Raw genomic sequence first — 21,435 nt, forward strand, 5'->3', positions numbered from 1 at the left:
GGTCAGAAGGGAAAAGGACCCCCCTGCCCCCTCCCACTAGCGACAGCCAATGACACGCCCTGGCAACACAAGCTCCCTATGACATCACAGGCCCTGTTGACATCACAAAGGGGATGAGGCAGGCAAGGAGGCCAGAAGGGGAAAGGACCCTCCCCCTGCCCCCTCCCACTAGAGACAGCCAATGACCCTCCCTGGCAACACAAGCTCTCTAGGGCATCACAGGCCCAGTCCACATAGCACAAAAGAGACCGGGCAGGCAAGGAGATCAGAAAGGGGAAAGGACAACCAGGCTAAGGAGGGCAGGATGAAGATGGGTACATCAGAAAGGTCGACCCTGCTTAGCTTTCAAATTCTGACGAGATCAGGCTAGCCCACTCCATTAAGTCCCTTGTCAACTTCAGGCTCATTTATGGCTCTCTCTAAGAGATTTCTACCCCATACAATCCTTCTCCGGCAGCTTCTGTAGGGGTGGTAATGTTTGAATTGGCCCTGAGTCTTTACATACACTGAGAGCTACAGGCTCCCAGTTCTCCTAGCATTCTATGGTGGCAGCAGGGGGGAAAAAAACCACTAGCAAGCAAAGGATGTTACCCAAGGAGCAAAAGAATATTAGTGGTGCTAACATCGTTCTTCGGGTTTGGGGACGTTACGGATGTTAAAAAGCTTTGCTGTCCCTCAGAGCAAACTCTCAGACAATGACAAACACTCCCCCTTCTACAAAATGCCTCAAAATTTCAGAGGAAGGTATCCAGAAAAGGCAGGGATGAAGCAAAGAAAGCTTAACAGAGATGCTTACAACTAAAGTAGAGAAGCTTCAGCGGTGTTTACTGAGCCAAACCAAACAGAGAAGAGAAAGAAAGGTATAGAATCGCCGTCCCAGAATCACCCTCCCCAACCTCCCCCCCCCTTTCCCGTTTTTAACTTCCATGGTGTGCCGTCGTCCTCTGCTAAGTCAGAATGTTGTCGTATAATGCACCGATGACTGCAGTTCATGGTTCACCACTTGGTTCTTTTCTCTCATCTTGGTCTTCTGCGGAGACAGGAAAAGAAATCCATCAAGTCAAGAAGAGAGATCTACTAGGCCAGGGTTTCCCAAACTCCCCCCCCCCCCGGTCCGTTTTTTTTCTCCGTGATACGGGCAGAGGACAATAGGGGAGCAATACTGAGACTGCGCTGGCCAGGAGCTTTCCCCGCCCTCTCAGAGAGGGGTGGGAGAGGGCTTCTGGCCAGCACGCAGTCTCCATAGCACTCCCTGAGCATCCTCCACCTGGAGGATGCTCAGAGAGTGCTACAGTTGGTGGCAGCGTGGGGAGGAGGAGGGGGCTGTTGGGTTGCCCCTGGCAACCCGGTATTGAGGCTTGCATGGCCCAGTACCGGGTCATGACCCTGCAAATGGGAAACACTGTACCAGGCTCCCTAATTTCTTTTTTTCTTTTGTCTTACACATACAATAATAATAATAATAATAAATAATAATAATGATATTATAGCATTGGAAAAAGTGCAGAAAAGGACAACTAGAATGATTAAAGGGTTGGAACACTTTCCCTATGAAGAAAGATTATAAAGCTTGGGGCTCTTTAGCTTGGAGAAACGTCGACTGAGGGGTGACATGATAGAGGTTTACAAGATTATGCATGGGATGGAGAAAGCAGAGAAAGAAGTCCTTTTCTCCCTTTCTCACAATACAAGAACTCATGGGCATTCAAAGCAATTGCTGAGCAGTCGAGTTAGAATGGATAAAAGGAAGTCCTTCACCCAAAGGGTGATTAACACGTGCAATTCACTGTCACAGGAGGTGGTGGTGGCTACAAGCATAGACAGCTTCAAGAGGGGAATGGATAAGCATATGGAGCAGAGGTCCATCAGTAGCTATTACCCACAGGGTATAGATGGAATTCTCTGTCTGGGGCAGTTATGCTCTGTATTCTTGTGCTTGTGGGGGGCACAGTGGAAGGGCTTCTAGCCCCACTGGTGGACCTCTAGATGGCACTTGGGGTTTTTTTTGGCCACTGTGTGATAGAGTGTTGGACTGGATGGGCCATTGGCCTGATCCAACAGGGCTTCTCTTATGTTCTTATGTGACACAGAGTGTTGGACTTAGGGTGGTCAGACCGTCCCGGGCACCCGGGAATGTCCCGGTTCTGGCCCCCTATTCCCGCCTCCCGGGCTGGCTATACTGGGACCATTAGAGGTCCCGGTTTAGCCAGCCCCGGAGGCGGTGGACCGTGCGCGTGGGCGGGGAAGGCAGCAAGTGAGGGAGGGAGCGTCCCTGCGCGTGCGCAGGGCCGCTCCCTCCCTCGCCGCCTTCCCCGCCCGCGGGGCCTGGTGGCGGTGGCGGAGGCCGGGGAGGCGGCGGAGAGGCCGGCGTGGTCGCTGGAGGCCCTCCAGAGACCAGCGGAGGCCCTCCCCGGCCTCTGCTGCCGCCGCCAGCCCCGCCAGCAGCACCAGCCGCCGGGAGGAGAGGCCGCCACCTGCCCTGGATGAAGGTAAGCAGGGAGGGAGGGGGCTGAAAGCGGGGGGGGGGGCGGCTGGCGGGAGGGGGCGGCCTTCCTTCCTTCCCTCCCTCCTCCCTTCCCTCCCTCCCTCCTTCCTTCCCTCCTCCCTTCCTTCCCTCCCTCCCTCCTCCCTTCCCTCCCTCCTTTCTTCCTCCCTCCTTCCTTTCTTCCTTCCTCCCTCCTTCCCTCCCTCCTTCCTTTCTTCCTTCCTCCCTCCTTCCCTCCCTCCCTCCTTCCTTCCCTCCTTCCCTCCCTCCTCCCTTCCTTCCCTCCTCCCTCCCTCTTTCCCTACCTCCCTTCCCTCCCTCCCTCCTTCCTTCCTTCCCTCCTTCCTTCCTCCTCCCTTCCTTCCCTCCCTCCTTTCTTCCTTCCTTCCTTCCCTCCCTCCTTCCTTCCTTCCCTCCTTCCCTCCCTCCTTCCTTCCTCCCTCCTTCCTTCCTTTCTTCCTTCTTTCCCTCCCTCCCTCCTCCCTTCCTTCCCTCCCTCCCTCCTTCCTTCCCTCCCTCCCTCCTTCCTTCCCTCCCTCCCTCCTTCCTCCCTCCCTGTTTTGGTGGTTTGGTATATGGTTACTTTTGCATTTATTGGCAATAGCTTGTGTAATACAGCATTTTGACTTCTTTTTTTTTTTTTGCCATATAGATAGGGTGATCATTTTCCTCTACTACTTGTGCTTTGCGTATTTTTCAAGTGCTTCTGTATTTATGTACATTGTTTTCATTGACTAAGGGAGGTATCTGGTGTTTTCTGGTTGCTGACCTAGCCAGACAGGACAGGAGACCAGCAGAGAATATCTCCCCTGTTTCCCTTCCTTCCTTCCTTCCTTCCTTCCTTCCTTCCTTCCTTCCTTCCTTCCTTCCTTCCTTCCTTCCTTCCTTCCTTCCTTCCTTCCTTCCTTCCTTCCTTCCTTCCTTCCTTCCGTGGCTCTCAAATATCCGATGTTCATGTCTTGTGGCTCTCAAACATCTGACCTTTATTCTGTGTTGCTCTTTTGTTAAGCAACTCTGGCCACCCCTGGAGTAGACAATACTGACTTTGGTGGGCCCAAGCACTGATTCAGTGTAAGGGAGCTTTGTGTTTGTGTCTTCTGGTGCAATTTTGTTCTCAAATCCTGTATTTACTTCATCAGTATATGGGATAAGGCACTTTCTCAACTGTGCTGCATAATGCAGCCTATTTATTTTGTCCTGTTTGCTCTGTTGGCTCTATCTGCGCCACCTTCATCACTTTCGAGGTGTGGATCCCCCAGTGGGGTGCTCTCCTGACTCCCTCCGCCAGCTGTTTCTGATAGCCCTGCACCTCCTCTTTCATTTGATATGTGTCCTGTGCGGGTGCCACCCTCCCGCCGGGAGATGTCGCAAAATGAGCCCCCTTGAGGCTTATGGCGGCAGGGCTCGGGGGAAGCGAGCTAGACTGCTGTTCTTTTGAGGGCTTATAGAGTGTTTCGAGCCCGTCCCTGTGGCATTGGTCCCATCGTTGTGGGGCCCAGGGGGCCGGTGCAGCGGCACGCTGAAGCAGCCTGTCGGTCACTTCCGGGCTCCTGTCCTGCATCTCGACCTGTGTTATTAGTGACAGGCTGCTTCGGCGTGCCGCTGCACCGGCCCCTGGGTCCCACAACGATGGGACCGATGCCACAGGGACGGGCTCGAAACACACTATAACCCCTCAAAAGAACAGCAGTCTAGCTCGCTTCCCCCGAGCCCTGCCGCCATAAGCCTCAAGGGGGCTCATTTTGCGGCATCTCCCGGCGGGAGGGTGGCACCCGCACGGGACACATATCAAATGAAAGAGGGGGCGCAGGGCTATCAGAAACAGCCGGCGGAGGGAGACGTGAGACCACCCCACTGGGGGATCCACACCCCGAAAGTGATGAAGGTGGCGCAGATAGAGCCAAAAGAGCAAACAGGACAAAATAAATAGGCTGCATTATGCAGCACAGTCTCACTGGAATCTGACTGGCTTCTCAGCATGGAACCCGTTCTCTCTAGTCTTCTCACTTTGAAAAAAGTAAAAAAAGATTTTCATTTAACTTTACTTCCCCCTTTCCCTCTCTATAAATAATCTTGGTGTTTCTCGGCGGTGATATTTGGGGGATTTTTGGGGACATCACAGGAAGTGCTGTGAAGTCACTTCTGTTTCCGGCAGTGGCATTTTGGGGAAATGATGTCATTTGGGGGAAATGATGTCACAGGAAGCGATGTCACTTCTGCTTCCGGCAGGTGGCGCGGGGGAAATGATGTCACAGGAAGTGATGTCACTTCCTGTTTCCGGCAGGTGGCATGGGGGGGGGGGAATGATGTCACAGGAAGTGATGTCACTTCCTGTTTCCGGCGGTGGCATGACGTCACCGGAAGTGACGTCACTTCCTGTTTCCGGCGGCGGCACGCGCGCACCCCTACCTTCCCCCCAAAAAAAGGTGTCCCTGGCTGGCCTTCAGACATTATGGCCCCCTTGTTGGACTGGATGAGCCATTGGCCTGATCAACATGGCTTATCGTATGTTCTTATGTACAAGGTTGGAGGACTGTGTTCAAGTAGGGAGCACCACAGTTGAGGAAGGATATTGATAAGCTGGAAGGAGTTCAGCACAGGACAAAGAAGTTGGTTTGGAGACCACGTCCTCGACGAGAAGGCTGAAGGAGCTGGGAATCTTTCCATTGGATAAGAGCCCTTGCGAGGTGATATGGTTGTCACTTTCTGATATCTAAAGGCAGGCCTTGAGTTCAGCAGGAGCTCACAGGAGCGTGCAGCTCCTGAAAATTTCTGACACCCCCCCCTCCTTCCCACCTACTTTGTCCATTGAATACAATCCCTGGAACAGAAGAGTGGGCAGCCAGTCAACCACCAGGAGCTTTGCCACACCCCCAGCAGCCCTCATTGACCCCTGGAGAAGCCCACAACACTCTTTCTCCACTTCTTATGAGATTTTGGGCAGTAGGTGGTTTGCTGGCCTCTTGTCTGGGAAGGGCATGGCCAAGGGGAGCCCAGGTGAAAGAGGCCTGCTTGGGCTGGCTGGATCTCTAGCCAGCCCAAGCAGGCCTTGCTTGCCCGGGGCTCTCCTTTCTTGTGTCGGGTTGCTTTTGGCTGGGGGGGGAGGCGTCATATGCTAATGAGCTCCACCACCTATTTTTCTACAAAATGACTCCTGTCTAGAGGGATGTTATGTGGAGGATAGGGTGGAGATTCTTTCAAGTCGTGCTATATGACAGGATTTGGACTAGGGGATATAAACAACAGCAAATTAGGTTTCGATTAAGTTTGAGAAGCTTCCTCATAGTGAGGTGTGTTCGACACTGGAACAGGCTCCCTCATGAGGTAGTGGATTCTTTGTCACTGGGAATTTTAAAGTATCAATTGGATACCCATTTATTGGGAATATTATAGTCATAGCTCTTGAGCCAGCAAGGAGTTGGACTAGATGGTCCTGGTAGTCCTTTCCAAGTATGAGATTAAACCAAAATACCAAAAGGTGGCTTCTAACAGTGTTTTAGTTCTCTTGGTTCTTCCGATATATACAGGAAATCGGGATAAGTGGACGTCCTAAGCTCTGGGCTTTGATTCTCCCCTGTGTCTTCTGGATAAGTTTGGGAAAATTTCTAAAATTTATTTTGAAATGGGGCATGAGAAAATTGCCAGTATGTTCAGTTTGATGACTTGCAAGAACCCCACCCCACCTCATGGACAATGTGTTGTGCATATATGTGCATGTGGACTAAAACCAGGGGTGGAATTCTAGCAGGAGCTCCTTTGCATATTAGGCCACGCACCCCTGGTGTAGCCAATCCTCCAAGAGCTTACAAAAAGGAGCCTTGTAAGCTCTTGGAGGATTGGCTACATCAGGGGTGCGTGGCCTAATATGCAAAGGAGCTCCTGCTAGAATTTCACCTTTGACTAAAACACACACACACCAAATGAAATCTTGATGCAATTGTCTGACTTTTTCACACTTCCTGTTTTTTTTTTTAACAGATTTTTAAAGGAATTTGTATATTCTGACTGATTCCCCAATAGCCTTGTCCCTGTCTCATGTTCCTCTTCTCTGCGGGCTTCCAGCTGATTTTGCACTAATGCAGGATCCTCTGAAAACTGGTTTCTACTTGTTACGGGAAAGAGGCGGAGCAAGTCTCAGCCCTGTGGCAACTAGTGCACAATCAGACGGAAGCTCCGCGGAGAAGAGGAACGTGAGACCGGGACAAGGCTAATGGGGAATTGGTCTCTCTCATGTGCACCGGTAATCAGCACAGGAATAAAAAAAGAAGAAACAAACAGAATAGAACACGTGGGTAAAATGCAGAAATCAAGAGTGAAAGGATGACAGGTCAGTAAGATACCAGTATCACTTTGCAAATGAAATCTGGATTTAATTCTAAATTTTAATTAATAACTTTTTAAAAAATATATATGTTTTTGTTATGTTTTATTTTGTAAGCTGGCTCAGGTATTTTTCTTGTGGAGGCAGCATATTTTTTGTTCCTACAAAAGTAAAGTAATTCAGAACTTTAGCATTAGTGACTTAAACCATCAGAAAATTGCTAGTTAGTGTGAGATTATGAGAAAGGGAATCTCTCTCTCTCTTTCTTTCTCTCTTCCATGTCAATAGATAGATAGATAGATAGATAGATAGATAGATAGATAGATAGATAGATAGATAGATAGATAGATAGATAGATAGATAGATAGATAGATAGATGATAGATAGATAGATCCAGGGCTTTTTTGTAGCAGGAACTCCTTTGCATATTAGGCCACACACCCCTGATGTAGCCAATCCTCCAAGAGCTTACAGGGCTCTTAGTACAAGGGCTACTGTGAGCTCTAGGACCGGCTACATCAGGGGTGTGTGGTCTAAAATGCTAAGGAGTTCCTGCTACAAAAAAAGCCCTGGATATATAGATCTAGATAATATATAGATATAGATTGGTCCCAATGAAAATTTATTACACCTCTGTAATGAATACAGCATGCAAAAACTTTGACCGCGGCATTAATAAATAAAAACTGTATAGCAAAAACACTGTTTTGCATCACTTATTAATCTCAAATCAATATCTATGTCTGTCATGAGCCCTGACGAGGAGGAGCTGGAAGGGTTAACAGACCTGGAAGAGTTGCCAGCCAGTTCCTCAACTGAACAAACAGCAGCTGACCCATCAATCACTCTCCAGGCACCAGTGTCAGCTGTTGATGATCAATCTCCTCCAAGCTCTCCTCCTCCCATCTCAAAAGTTCAAAGCAGGCTCCGGAAAGAACTTTCAGAGAGAAGACATGAGGCATGCTGATGCTTCAGGTCTCTTGGCCCTGAGTTCTAGCAGAGTCACTGTCACCCAGGGAGCAGGCTGATTGAGACTCCCATATAGCTCCCTCCCAGAACCTGGTAACCTTGTGGAAGCAACAAGTCTATTCTCTGGCTTGCATCCACACTCCTTCCTGATCCTGACCTGCTTGATTTCCTTGGCACCCTGACTTGGCTTTTGGACATTGACTTCTGATTCCGGTTTGTGATTCTGCATTGGTGACTTGGCTCCTACTTGACTTCCTGGACCTTGACCTTGAACTGGCTTTGGACTCCTGCCTGCTTGCACCCTGAGAACGTGACAGATCTGTCCAAGATATGTATTTAGATATTTATTTAGACAGCCAGTTTGGTGTAGTGCTTAAGTGTGTGGACTCTTATCTGGGAGAACTGAGTTGGATTCCCCACTCCTCCATTTGTAGCTGCTGGAATGGCTTTGGGTCAGCCATAGCTCTCACAGGAGTTGTCCTTGAAAGGGCAGCTGCTGTGAGAGCCCTTTCAGCCCCCACACAACCTCACAGGGTGTCTGTTGTGGGGGGAGAAGATATAGGAAATTATAAGCCGCTCTGATTCAGAGAGAAGGCCAGAGTATAAATTTGCAGTTGTCGTCTTATTATTTATATCCTGCTTTTCTCCTCAGTGGGGAACCTAAACAGCTTATAACACTGTTCTCCCCTCCTCTATTTCATTCAAATAAAAACAACTCCCTGAGCTACGCTATGCCGAGAGAGCGTATGATTGACCTAAGGTCACTCCATCGGCAATGCTGGGATTCAAACTTGGGTCACACTTACACACAATATGAGCCAGTTTGGTGTAGTGGTGAAGTGTGCAGACTCTTATCTGGGAGAACCGGGTTTGATTCCCCACGCCTCCACATACACCTGCTGATGTGACCTTGGGTCAGCCATGGCTCTCACAGGAGTTGTCCTTGAAAGGGCAGCTTCTGGGAGAGCTCTCTCAGCCCCACCTACCTCACAGGGTTTCTGTTGTGGGGGAAGTGGAGAAAGGAGATTGTAAGCGGCTCTGAGACTCTGATTCCGAGAGAAGGGTGGGGTATAAATCTGCGGAATTCTTCATCTTCTTCTCATCACTATGTAAGCACTGTACATATTATGTGCCCATTTCGATAAGCTTAGTTGGAACTGAAAAGGAACTGGGCTGGATGACCGTAATCGAAAGCAGAAAATGACTATTCAATGATATTGAACGAAAGAAAAGAAATGGGGAAAGTTAGTGTTTTTAAGGGAAGTATCCTTATGACTCCGGGAGCTTCCAGCCGTTGCATAGATTTCATCTATTTTTAATGTATTTTTGTTGGCGGTTCTGCCTCTTATGGATTGCTAAGGTGGGGGAGGGGGGGGACACTCTGCTCAGCATTACCGGGAGATAAATATGAATTAGAAGAGGGTCCCCTGGTTTATCCAATTAGCAGCCGCTTAAAGTTTCTTTAGTCCAGATGTGGGAAGAGGGTTTGATCTGACAAGGCGATAATATCGGGCTCTGCAAAAGGCCCGATCTTGAAAGAAGGTCTTTGTTCTGACACTTTCTTCCATCTTCTCGAGCTCGTCTCTGCGTTCCCATCAGATACGCTGGCATACCTGCGTGGGTGAGAAAAGGCCTTCATCTCTTTCTCTCTCTCCTCCCCCCCCCCCCCCGCTTCAGTGCTTCTTGGCCATTTGGTTATCTTTTTAAAAGAAATAATAATACTGCTTCTCAGTTTGCCTGGATGGTATTTTATCACATCTACATTCCTTCACCCATTTTTGCTCCTCCGGAGTTTTCTCCAGCCTCCTTGGGTCCCCGATTACTTGTTACGTGCATTTTACCCTTTTCTCTATTTTGATCTATTTTTTTTTTCATTGGGATCAATCTTTTATTTGTCTTGGAGGAGAAAGGCATCCTATTTTATGTGTCTATAGACACATAAAGGCTGTATTGGCCTTAAGGCTTTTCCATTTAAGGTTGCCAGTTCTGGCTCAGAACCAAAAGCGATGTCATGACGTTCTGCGGCGCTCTAGGATTTTTGAATTTTCTATGGTTTTTGCTACTATTGTTTGGGAAATTCCTAGAGTGCTGCGTCATGCTGTCATGTCACTTCTGGTTCTGAAACTATAAGTCAAAAGAAAAGCAGAGAGGGGAAAACGGCTTAACCCAAAAACTGGAATTAAGAACCTGAAAGGTTAATTGTCAGGACTTGTAACTTTTACTTTGCTTGCTTTAGCCATACTGACTCCATGTTGTAATTTAGAAGGCTTAATAACGGTCATTAACCCTGGCCCCATTGCTATGCCAGCTATTTAGGGCGGCCAGGGAAGGTCGACAGATTAGTCTCTGCTTAACATCCACAGGTGCCCTTTGAAGACAGGCCGTTTGGCCTTCGCACCAAGGGAGCATCCTCCCTTCTGATAACGAACTCTGGGAATACAGACAGTTGCTTGAGACCGTGTGAATAGTTGCTTTATTGTGCTTTGCTGCGGGCATAAAATGTAACCAATTGCCAAGGATCGCCATTACTGTTATTTCGTTACTCTGGTACTGTCGTTCTTCAATAAAGTCTTAACTTGTAGCAAGTATTGGGCTCGACTGAAGTTCATCCAAGTCCTGACATTAATATACAGTAAGAGCCAAAAATTAAACAGCAGGATCTAACGTAAAATCATAACCCCAAATACATGTATTTTATTACCGAAAGTTAAAAGCATTTAGGGGCTCAATAGCTCCCTTAACCACAATGAGAAACCACTTGACCTGACCTGTTTCGACCTAAAAGGGTCGTCTTCAGAGGTCAAACAAATAGACCACACATTCAGGTTCTTATTACAAAATACAACAAATCAATAAATCAGTGCTGGACCAAAAAGAAAGCAGTTTAATACAGTGACAAAAGTTATGTAATCGAGGCCTCTTACAATACAGCCTTATGTCCTGGTCAAGGGCATACGTGTTCCATCATTTGTCTTATTTTATGCCTCACCAAAACTTTCTGTAATAAATACATGTAATCAGGGGTGGAATTCTAGCAGGAGCTCCTTTGCATATTAGGCCGCACCCCCGTGCTGCAGCCAATCCTCCAAGAGCTTACAAGGCTCTTTTTTGTAAGCTCTCGGAGGATTGGCTACATCACGGGGGTGTGGCCTAATATGCAAAAGAGCTCTTGCTAGAATTCCACCCCTGCATGGAATAAATACTGCAATAAATACATGCACTTTGGGTTATGGTTTTACTTTAGATCCTGCTTTTAATTTTTGGCCCTTGCTGCGTATTAACCTTTCAGGTTTCTTAATTTCTGAAACTGGAAGTACCATCATGAGATCACCCATGCTAATTCCACCTCCAGGTGTGGCCTGGAGATCTCCAGTCATTACGACTGATCTGATTACAGAAATCTGTCCCCCTGGATAAAAACAGCTGCTTTGGAGGATGAACTCTGTGGCGTTTTACTCTGTTGGTATCCCTACCCTGCCCAAACCATGCTCAACACAGTCTCCCTGTTGGAATTAGCAAGTTAGCAGCACTTTGGTAATTATAGAGCTAACTTTGTTGGTTAGTCAGCAGGAAGTCATGTGTGTTTACTGCAACAATCTGCTAGCTAAAGAGAAAGCCTACGAATGTCTGCAGTTAAATCACCTGGAACTGAGTGTTGTGACCTGGAAATCAATGTATTGGCCACTCTGCATTTTTATGGTTCTCTTCCCCTCTTTGTCTTTTTGGAGAAGAGAAGCCGTTCCTAGTTTTGTTCTCCAGCTGTAAAGATGTAGATCAGGGTGTCAAACATGCAGTTCGGGGGCCGAATCAGGCCCCCGGAGAGCTCCTATCAGGCCCTTGAGCAACCGGCTGTCACCTGCTTCCTTCTCCCTCCCACTTGCTTCCTTCTGCATCTCAGCTTGCTTTGCTAGGCTTGCTCAATTGCACAGGAGCTATAGAGCAAAACCTCTTTTCTCCACTGGCTGAGGCTCCTCCATTGGGGAGGAAGGGGGTAGGAGTAGCTTGCTTTGCCAGGCTCTCTCAATCGCACAGCAGAGCTACTGAGCCAAGCCTCTCTTCCTTCTATTGGCTGAGGTTCCCCCTTCCAGTCCCCTGGGGAAGGAAGGAAAGAGCCAGAGCTTCCTTTGCCCAGTTCCCTGGATCCAATGGGAGAAATACAAAGAAAGCATCTTTAAAATCAATGAGTGCTAACATTTTAAGCATGTTTTGAGTTTAAAAATACATATATATTTGGGTTTGCCTGTGTTCTTTATAAAATTTATATCTCTGCTAAAAAGGTAAAGGTAGTCCCCTGTGCAGGCACCAGTTGTTTCCGACTCTGGGGTGACGTTGCTTTCACAACGTTTTCACGGCAGACTTTTTATGGGGTGGTTTGCCATTGCCTTCCCCAGTCCTCTACACTTTCCCCCCAGCAAGCTGGGTCCTCATTTGACTGACCTCGGAAGGATGGAAGGCTGAGTTAATCTCGAGCTTCCGCAGTGCTGGAAGTATTGAAGGTCAAATCTTGGAGTGATCAATCCCTAGTTCCTCTTCCAGGTCAAAAAGAGAGCCTTCCCAGAGAACAAGATTTTCAAGACTTGCCTCCCATTTTGCATCCATCTCTTAAGTTTTCTCTCTGCCTCCTAGTTCAGGCATTTGTGGGTCAAGCACCGAAAGAATAAACAACTCAACCAGCTTCTGCTGGGATCGAACTCAGGTTGTGAGCAGAGGGCTCCGACTGCAGTACTGCAGCTTTACCACTCCACGCCATGGGGCTCTTAATCGTAAATAGGTACCTAATCTTAAATAGGAGCCTGACATGGCCCGGCCCGACCAGACATGGCCCGGCCCAACAAGGTCTTTTTTATACCAGATCCAGCCCTCATAACAAATGAATTCGACACCCTTGATGTAGATGTTAGAGATTGTTATTTTCTTCCCGGTTTACCCTTCCCTTGTTGTTTCAAGTAAAGCAATCAGTGAAGGTTCTCTGCATATTTTTTGCTGCACTGCTAATATTTTTCTCTAAGAATATCCAATATTTCCCCTCCCCACTCTCCAGGTGTTTCCCAACCTGAAGCTGGCAACCCTCAAACTCAAAAACAATGGTTCATCTAGTACAGAATCCTGAATCTAACAACAGCTAGTTTAATTTAATTTAATTTAATTTTTCAATTTATACCCCGCCCTATCCCGCTAGTGGGCTCACGGCAGCTTGCAACATCAAAACGAACATTAAAACGAATCACTCCAAAACATCGTCGCCACAAAAATCTCGATCGGATTCGAGAGCAGTAGTCAGCACAACAGACCAAACAACGTTGTGTAGGCTGGACGCTTTCGACACAGCTTGCACACCTTGATGGTAGGGTGGTAGGATGCTGGATGCTGAGGTAGCGATGATTTCATAGGATGCCCGCTAGATCAAGTAAAAGCGTGGCGGAAGAGCTCCGTCTTACAGGGTCTGCGGAACTTGGATAGAAGTATCAAAGTTCCGCAGTGCTTGAAGTATTGAAGGACAGATCTTGGAGTGATCAATCCCTAGTTCCTCTTCCGGGTCAAAAAGAGAGCCTTCCCAGAGAACAAGATTTTCAAGACTTGCCTCCCATTTTGCATCCATCTCTTAAGTTTTCTCTCTGCCTCCTAGTTCAGGCATTTGTGGGTCAAGCGCCGAAAGAATAAACAACTCAGTTCACTAGTCTGTGATGGAGCGCTAATGAAATCTTTCCAAAGAGCTTACCGAAAACTCGGTATATTAAACATGGGTGTATTTTTCTACTCCCTGAAGACTCCCCGTTTTCATTCTTTTCCTAAAATGCCTGTCAGCCTTAATTTTTAGAATATAAATATTAAAAGGGGGAAGGAGGGTTCAATAAATGGTGAAATGGCGAGGAGGGGTGTCAGATGTAGCATTTTAATTGTTATGTCACTTGTGTGAAGATGCCTCCACTTTCCTTGACAACTTTCTAAATGGAGGCCAAAGGAGACCGCCTTTCTCTCTCCCATCTTGCAGCATTGCCGTATATTGTCAAGTATCCCTACAAGGACACAAAAGGTACACAGGATAATAAGGCTCTTTAAAATATCCCTGACAGACCTGTCACTGTTCTAAAGCTTTTATCTTTGTTTTTGAGAGACGCAGAATCCTATTATGGGAGTAAATAACACCTCCTGGTGGTATTTATAGCATTGGTGTCTTGCAATAAGCATTTCAAAAGAGATGGGGGCACATGTGCGTGTTATCGTTTGGGTGCTCGGACCCCCTGTCTTTGGCAAAGATCTCGGAAGTGTGTTTTCTAATTTGGGTGTGACGGGGATTTGTCATGGTCTGCGGTCCCTATTTTGTGCGCTCCCCCTAATCAGACTCTGCAATGACACATCGTTGCTTTTTTTTTTTTTTTTTTTTTAAATGATAAATAAATAAAGCAGGACTGTTCAAAAGGCAGCCAAGTCAGCAGCGATGTTTGGCGTCAGAGAATGAAGGGCATACAACTGTCATGACAAAATCCGGTTGTTCTCAGAACACCGACAACGGAGAGCCAAATTTAATTCCAACGAGAACAAAACGCTTATGCTGTGATTGAGCCCGTTCATTCGACAGCTCCCGAATTTCTCCGATTGCCGTACTGTGGATTTAAAACGACGTAGCTGTGCTCTCTCGGGATGTTATTCAAGAATACCTGCTGCTGGATTTATTTGATGACTGTTATCCGAAACTTATATTTTAAAATTTTTTCATGAAGCAAGTCGCTCTGCTCAACAGAAATAGTTTCAATCATAACCCTCTTTAAAACCCCTTCTCCATTTACAACTCTGTGTATTACATATTCAGCAATGATTGCTCATCTCTCACAAGGAAGTGAGGATCTTACATTCTATAAGGAACAGATGCTGTGGTTAGTCCCCCTCCCCTTCCTTGGCTTCTGCAGATACATAACATGCCCTGTCAAGATCAGTTCTCGGGAGGCCTTACCCAGTCTTTCGTGCAGAGAAATGGAAGCAGAAACAGGCCCTTGAAGGAATATAGCTAACACAGAGAGAGGTCACTGTAGATTGCAAAATGGAAACAACCCACAGGGTTATAGTGACCACAATTACTAAAATTTCATGCACTATAATTCCAAATTTATAGGTGAAATGCAAAAGCACACATACATTAAGTTATAGAACACTCTCAAAATTGTGTTAACATACTATAAGTTCACAATACAAAGTAGAGTTCCATTGTCACAGGAGGTCGACTTCACATCCTGCTTCAAAGTTCCTTCCGGCCAGGTCCACTCTCCACAGTCTTTTTTCACGGAGACTACTCCAGTAATTTCAGGCGCAATCCAAATGAAAGACAACTAGGCTTCCCAAGCCCCCCCGCCCTGGTGGGGGACCCCCAAAATTGCATCCTCCTCCCCCGCTCTCAAAAAATCTGGGGGCGGGGGGGGAGAACATACCTTTAGGCATCATGTTGTAGAGCTTCTGATCCGTTTTAAAATGTGTCCCTTTAAGGCTGCACAGGAAACAGGAAACAGGAAGGGCTTCATGGGAAAGTAACAGTTTCCATGGAGAACGGCCCCTCCCTTTCTTTTCCTGTGGAGCCTTGCTTTCGTTTTCCCAGCAAGCACATTCTGCTGGAAGAAGACCAAGTACGGTAAGTGTTTGTGTGTGTGTGTGAGAGAGGGAGGGGGCAGGGAGGGGGGATTCCCTGGTATGGAGACCCTACCCCCTTTAGAAAGCATGGGGGGGAGGGAAATGTCTACTAGGCACTCTATTATTCCCTATGGAGAACGATTCCCATAGGGAATAATAGGGAATTGATCCGTGGGTATTGGGGGCTCTGGGGGGGGCTATTTTTTGAGGTAGAGGCACAAGATTTTTAGTATAGCATCTAGTGCCTCTCCCCAAAATACCCCCCAAGTTTCAAAACGATTGGACCAGAGGGTCCAATTCTATGAGCCCCCAAATATGGTGCCCCTATCCTTAATTATTTCCTATGGAAGAAAGGCATTTAAAAAGGCGTGCTGTCCCTTTATATGTGATGGCCAGAACTCCCTTGGAGTTCAATTATGCTTGTCACATCCTTGTTCCTGGCTCCACCCCTAATGTCTCCTGGCTCCATCCCCAAAGTCTCCTGGCTCCGCCCCCAAAGTCCCCAGATTTTTCTTTAATTGGGCTTGGCAACCCTAAAGACAACTTCAAATTCTTCCTCCTTCAATTATTACGAATTCTTCATATAGTACACGGGTGGCCAATGGTAGCTCGCCTGATGTTTTTTGCCTACAACTCCCATCAGCCCCAGCCAGCATGGCCAATGGCTGGGGCTGATGGGAGTTGTAGGCAAAAAAACATCTGGAGAGCTACCGTTGGCCACCCCTGATATAGTCCATTTACAGCCGACATCAAAGTCTTATCTCTTTCAAAAAACAGCTCGAGGCCTTTGATGTCGGCTGTAAATGGACTATATGAAGAGTTTGTAATAACTGAAAGAGGAAGAATTTGAAGTTGTCTTTCATTTGGATTGTGCCTGAAATCACTGGCGTAGTCTTCGTGAACAAAGACTGGATTGTACCTTGCTGGAAGGAACTTTGAAGCAGGATATGAAGTTAGGGTTGCCAAGTCCAATTCAAGAAATATCTGGGGACTTTGGGGGTGGAGCCAGGAGACACTGGGGGCGGAGCCAGGAACAAGGGTGTGACAAGCATCATTGAACTCCAAGAGAGTTCTGGCCATCACATTTAAAGGTACAGCACACCTTTTTAAATGTCTTTCTTCCATAGGAAATAATGAAGGATAGGGGCACCTTCTTTTGGGGCTCATAGAATTGGACCCCCTGGTCCAATCGTTTTGAAACTTGGGGGGTACTTTGGGAAGAGGCACTAGATACTATATTGAAAATTTGGTGCCTCTACCTCAAAAAACAGCTCCCCCAGAGCCCCCGAAACCTCCAGAACAATTCCCCATTATACCCTATGAGAATCGATCACATAGGAAATAATGAAGACGTTTCCCTCTCCTCTCCTCTCCTCCCCTCCTCCTCCCCCCCCCCGCTCTTTCTGGCCAGTCTGAAGCAGCGGATCAGCCTCTCAACTCACCATTTGCTGCCAGCTTCTTCACAGAAACACACACAGACACACCATTTAAAATAGAAGCCTTTCAAGTCAAGCCTCTCGAGGTGCAAAGGCACATGGTCCTTTGCAGGCGGGGCTCCCTCTCTCCCCCCTCCCCCGCCAGCCAGCTGATTGGGACCGGAAGCAGCCTGGGAAAACTGAAGAAAGGCTGCTGCGATCGGGGCTGGGTGGGAAGGGCAGGGCAAGGAAAAGGTGCTGAGATCGGGGCTGGGTGGGAAGGGCCGCCATTCCCTCCTGCTTTCCAGAGTTTTGGCTAGCGGGAGAAGAAGGCATCAAATCAGGAGTCACCAGGAAAAGCGGGGGATTTGGGAAGCCTATATGAAGTCGACTTCCTGTGACAATGGGAATCTACTTTGCATTGTGAACTTATAGTATGTTAAGACAATTTTGACAGTGTTCCATAACTTAATGTATGTGTGCTTTTGCATTTCACCTATAAATGTGGAATTATAGTGCATGAAATTTTAGTAATTGTGGTCACTATAACCTTGTGGGTTGTTTCCATTTTGGGATATAGCTAACAGCAGTCTCTGTGAGGGTAGAAGTTCTTTCCCCATCCGCTGCCGATATAGAAACTGCTGGGGCTTTCTGCTCACATTGTGATTATTCCCACAAATGTAGACAGCAGTTCTATTGCCCGTACAAGGATTCGGTCCTATTGATAGTCAAGATTCAAAAGGTGGGAAATACAGCATCTGCTGTTAACCACTCAGTGGTGTCTTGAATTCTCGAGTTTTGGAATTATAGAGTAATTGCATATCTGTAGGTAAGTAAGATCCCAGCCACCATTGAAGAAGAAGAAGACTGCAGATTTATACCCCGCCCTTCTCTCTGAATCAGAGTCTCAGAGCGGCTTACAATCTCCTATATCTTCTCCCCCCACAACAGACATCCTGTGAGGTGGGTGGGGCTGAGAGAGCTCTCACAGCGGCTGCCCTTTCAAGGACAACTCCTACGAGAGCAATGGCTGACCCAAGGCCATTCCAGCAGCTGCAAGTGGAGGAGTGGGGAATCAAACCCGGTTCTCCCAGATAAGAATCTGCACACTTAACCACTATACCAAACTGGTTCTTGAGTGGGGTTCGTGGAGAATGTTATGCATTAATTAGTCTGAATTTATTATTCTCACACTAATTTTTTTTTGGGGGGGCTGGGGTGTAAAATCTCAAAAATAAGCTTTTTTCAGGGTACATGACTGCTTAAGACATTTGAACAAAAGTTCTTAATACAATGAAAGGAAAGGAAAGGAATGATAGAAATGAATGGACTCACCTACAATTAATTCTCAGTCTGAGAGTCTGTTGGTTCCTCTACGGTTTCAACTTGACTATTCATTTCAACTGAAAACAAAGCAATTATGTTACGTCTTTACCCAGCAGCGTTTAGAACACATTCTTCTGAACTGCTAAACAGCCAGACAAAAACTTCCGCACCTCGAGTTCAATTTTAATAGGAATGCACACTGAGTATCAGGGGTTCCTGCCATTATTTGAAAACACTCCCACCTGTCTCATAATTCCGAAAGGCACTTGTGTGTCATTTTGACATCAGAAGTTATACAAAAGAGGCAGAGTTTTCTCGCAAGACTAGAGGGATCCAGTAGCGCATCACAGCTAGGGAGAGAGTTGACAGGAAAACAGGGTCTTGTCAAATAGTGCGGCAAATGGTACATAATTCAGGCCCAGGGAGTAAACACATGGTATTTGCTTCCTTCTGTCTGCTTCCCCCTCCCCATCTCAGCAGAGAAGACAATCAACAAAACTTCCGCTACAGAATTTTACCAAGTTTGGTCTTGTTCTCTGGGGTAGTATTGGCCCAAAGGCTCAGGTGAGACCTGTTTATGCTTGTGGGAGGGACGGTGGCTCAGTGGTAGAGCATCTGCTTGGTAAGCAGAAGGTCCCAGCTTCAGCCCCCGGCATCTCCAACTAAAAGGAATCCAGACAACATAAGAACATAAGAGAAACCATGTTGGATCAGGCCAGTGGCCCATCCAGTCCAACACTCTGTGTCACACAGTGGCCAAAAAAAAGGAGGTTCACAAGTGGCACTAGAAGCCCTTCCACTTTGCCCTCCCCCTCCAAAGCACCAAGAATGCAGAGCATCCCTGCCCCAGAGAGAGTTCCAACAATACACTGTGGCTAAGAGCCACTGATAGACCTCTGCTCCATATGCTTATCCAATCCCCTCTTGAAGCTGGCTATGCTTGGAGCTGCCACCACCTCCTGTGGCAGTGAATTCCACGTGTTAATCACCCTTTGGATGAAGAAGGACTTCCTTTTATCCATTCTAACTCAACTGCTCAGCAATTTCATTGAATGCCCACGAGTTCTTGTAGTGTGAGAAAGGGAGAAAAGTACTTCTTTCTCTACCTTCTTCATCCCATGCATAATCTTGTAAACCTCTATCATGTCACCCTGCAGTCATCGTTTCTCCAAGCTAAAGAACCCCAAGCGTGTTAACCTCCACTTGAGACCTTGGAGAGCCGCTGCCAGTCTGAGTAGACAAGACTGACTTTGATGGACCAAGGGTCTGATTCAGTAGAAGGCAGCTTCATATGATCATATGTACCATATTAAGGTGATCACTCACTCGATAAACCTTTTCAACGGGATAGCAAAGCCAGAGACAGTGGCTTGGGACTGGCTCAAAATTTCTGCTAGCCTTTAAGAGCCCTCGCACAAGCAGACATGCAAGCGAAAGACCTTGTGCTAGGTCATATGTACATATGAAGCTGCCTTCTACTGAACCAGGCCCTGGGTCCATCAAAGTCAGTCTTGTCTCCTCAGACTGGCAGCGGCTCTCCAGAATCTCAAACCGAGGTTTTTCATGCCTGCTTGCCTGGACCCTTTTGAGTTGGAGATGCCGGGGACTGAACCTGGGACCTTCTGCTTACCAAGCAGATGCTCTACCACTGAGCCACCGTCCCTCCCAATCGAGTCAAACTTGATTGGATTCTGGGTTTTCTTTCCTCTCGTGAAAGGTCTTGTGCATTCAACTTCTGGCCATTATAATCTATAAGAAGGAAAGTTCTGGGTGCTGAGCAAGAGGAAGGATGCAGAGGTTATTTATGCGTCTGCTTGCACATCACTGGATCCAAGCCATAGTCAGCTAGTTAAATGAACATATGAAGCTGCCTTCTACTGAATCAGACCCTTGGTCCATCAAAATCAGCATTGTCCACTCAAACTGGCAGCGGCTCTGCAGAGTCTCAAGCGGAGGTTTTTCACACCTACTTGCCTGGACCCTTTTTTGGAGATGCCGGCGATTGAACCTGGGACCTTCTGCTTACCAAGCAGATGCTCTACCACTGAGCCACCGTCCCCCCTCTATGTAATAAATGATTACAGTTTCTTGTTTGGGGCCATTCGCCTGAATTAAGGATCCCAGGATGTTGGCTTCCCAAGGGAAGCTAATAGCCTTAGAGGGAACACTGTTTGAGGCTCATTTTAGCCACAAATAAAGTCAAGTGTACATTCCTCGCGGGGAGGGTATCCAACCAATTTAAGTCTGCGGGCACCTCTGGCATTCTGAACCAGGGTGGTAGGCGCAACTGTAAAATGGTGCAGCAAGAGGTGGAGTCACGTGCACAGAGGAAGCCCAGGTGCAGGGGAGAATAGGGGTAGTAAAGATACACTGGGAAAAGGGGGCAAGAAAGGACAAAACACCGTGGTGGCCACTGCCGCTGAAACAAGGTTATTTTAATTTGCACAGCCAACCAGATCTGAAATGGCAGAGGAGGGGTGACCAAACTTGCTAAACATAAGAGCCACGTGGAATAAACGTCAGATGTTTGAGAGCCGCAAGACATCCGCATCGGATGTGTGAGAGCTACAAGTCATGAACATCCAGAGGAAGGAAGGAAGATAGAGGAAGAGAGGGAAAGAAAGAGGGAAAGAAAAATACAGGAAGAGAGGGAAAGGAAGGAAAGAAAATAGAGGAAGAGAGAGAAAGAAAGAGGGAAAGAAAATAGAGGAAGAGAGGGAAAGGAAGGAAGGAAAATAGAGGAAGAGAGGGAAAGAAAGAGGAAAAGAAAAACAGAGGAAGAGAGGGAAAGGAAGGAAGGATAATAGAGGAACAGAGCGAAAGAAAGAGGAAAAGAAAAATAGAGGACGAGAGGGAAAGGAAGGAAGGAAAGAGGAAGAGAGAAAGAAAGAGGGAAAGAAAAATAGAGGAAGAGAGGGAAAGGAAGAAAGGAAAATAGAGGAAGAGAGAAAGAAAGAGGGAAAGCAAAATAGAGGAAGAGAGGGAAAGGAAGGAAGGAAAATAGAGGAACAGAGGGAAAGAAAGAGGGAAAGAAAAATAGAGGAAGAGAGGGAAAGGAAGGAAGAAAAATAGAGGAAGAGAGGGAAAGAAAGAGGGAAAGAAAAACAGAGGAAGAGAGGGAAAGGAAGGAAGGAAAATAGAGAAACAGAGGGAGAGAGAGAGGTGGAAAGAAAGCAACTTTAAATGCATTCTCCAAGCCACTGGCTGGCTTGGAGAAGTGATTTAAAGACAGAAATGCCTTCTCCAAGCCAGCCAACACGATGGTGGGGGCTTCAAGAGCCACACAATATGTGTGAAAG

At 47.1% G+C, this 21,435-nt stretch overlaps 1 protein-coding gene across 1 annotated transcript in view; it reads right to left on the bottom strand.

The window, feature by feature from the left end:
* Nucleotides 1-891: 891 nt before the first annotated feature.
* The window catches only part of MACROD2 (mono-ADP ribosylhydrolase 2), a 1,708,848-nt gene continuing 1,688,304 nt past the window's right edge, over nt 892-21,435 (bottom strand). The window contains exons 17-18 of the mRNA XM_060230846.1: nt 18,146-18,213; nt 892-1,030 (exon numbers count right to left, since the gene is read on the bottom strand). Of these exons, the coding sequence (XP_060086829.1) occupies nt 18,152-18,213 (62 nt within the window). The 3' untranslated portion in view covers nt 892-1,030; nt 18,146-18,151. The remainder of the gene's footprint in view (nt 1,031-18,145; nt 18,214-21,435) is intronic.

Source organism: Heteronotia binoei, chromosome 1 (assembly GCF_032191835.1).
Source record: "Heteronotia binoei isolate CCM8104 ecotype False Entrance Well chromosome 1, APGP_CSIRO_Hbin_v1, whole genome shotgun sequence".
Classification (NCBI taxonomy): Eukaryota; Metazoa; Chordata; class Lepidosauria; order Squamata; family Gekkonidae; genus Heteronotia; species Heteronotia binoei.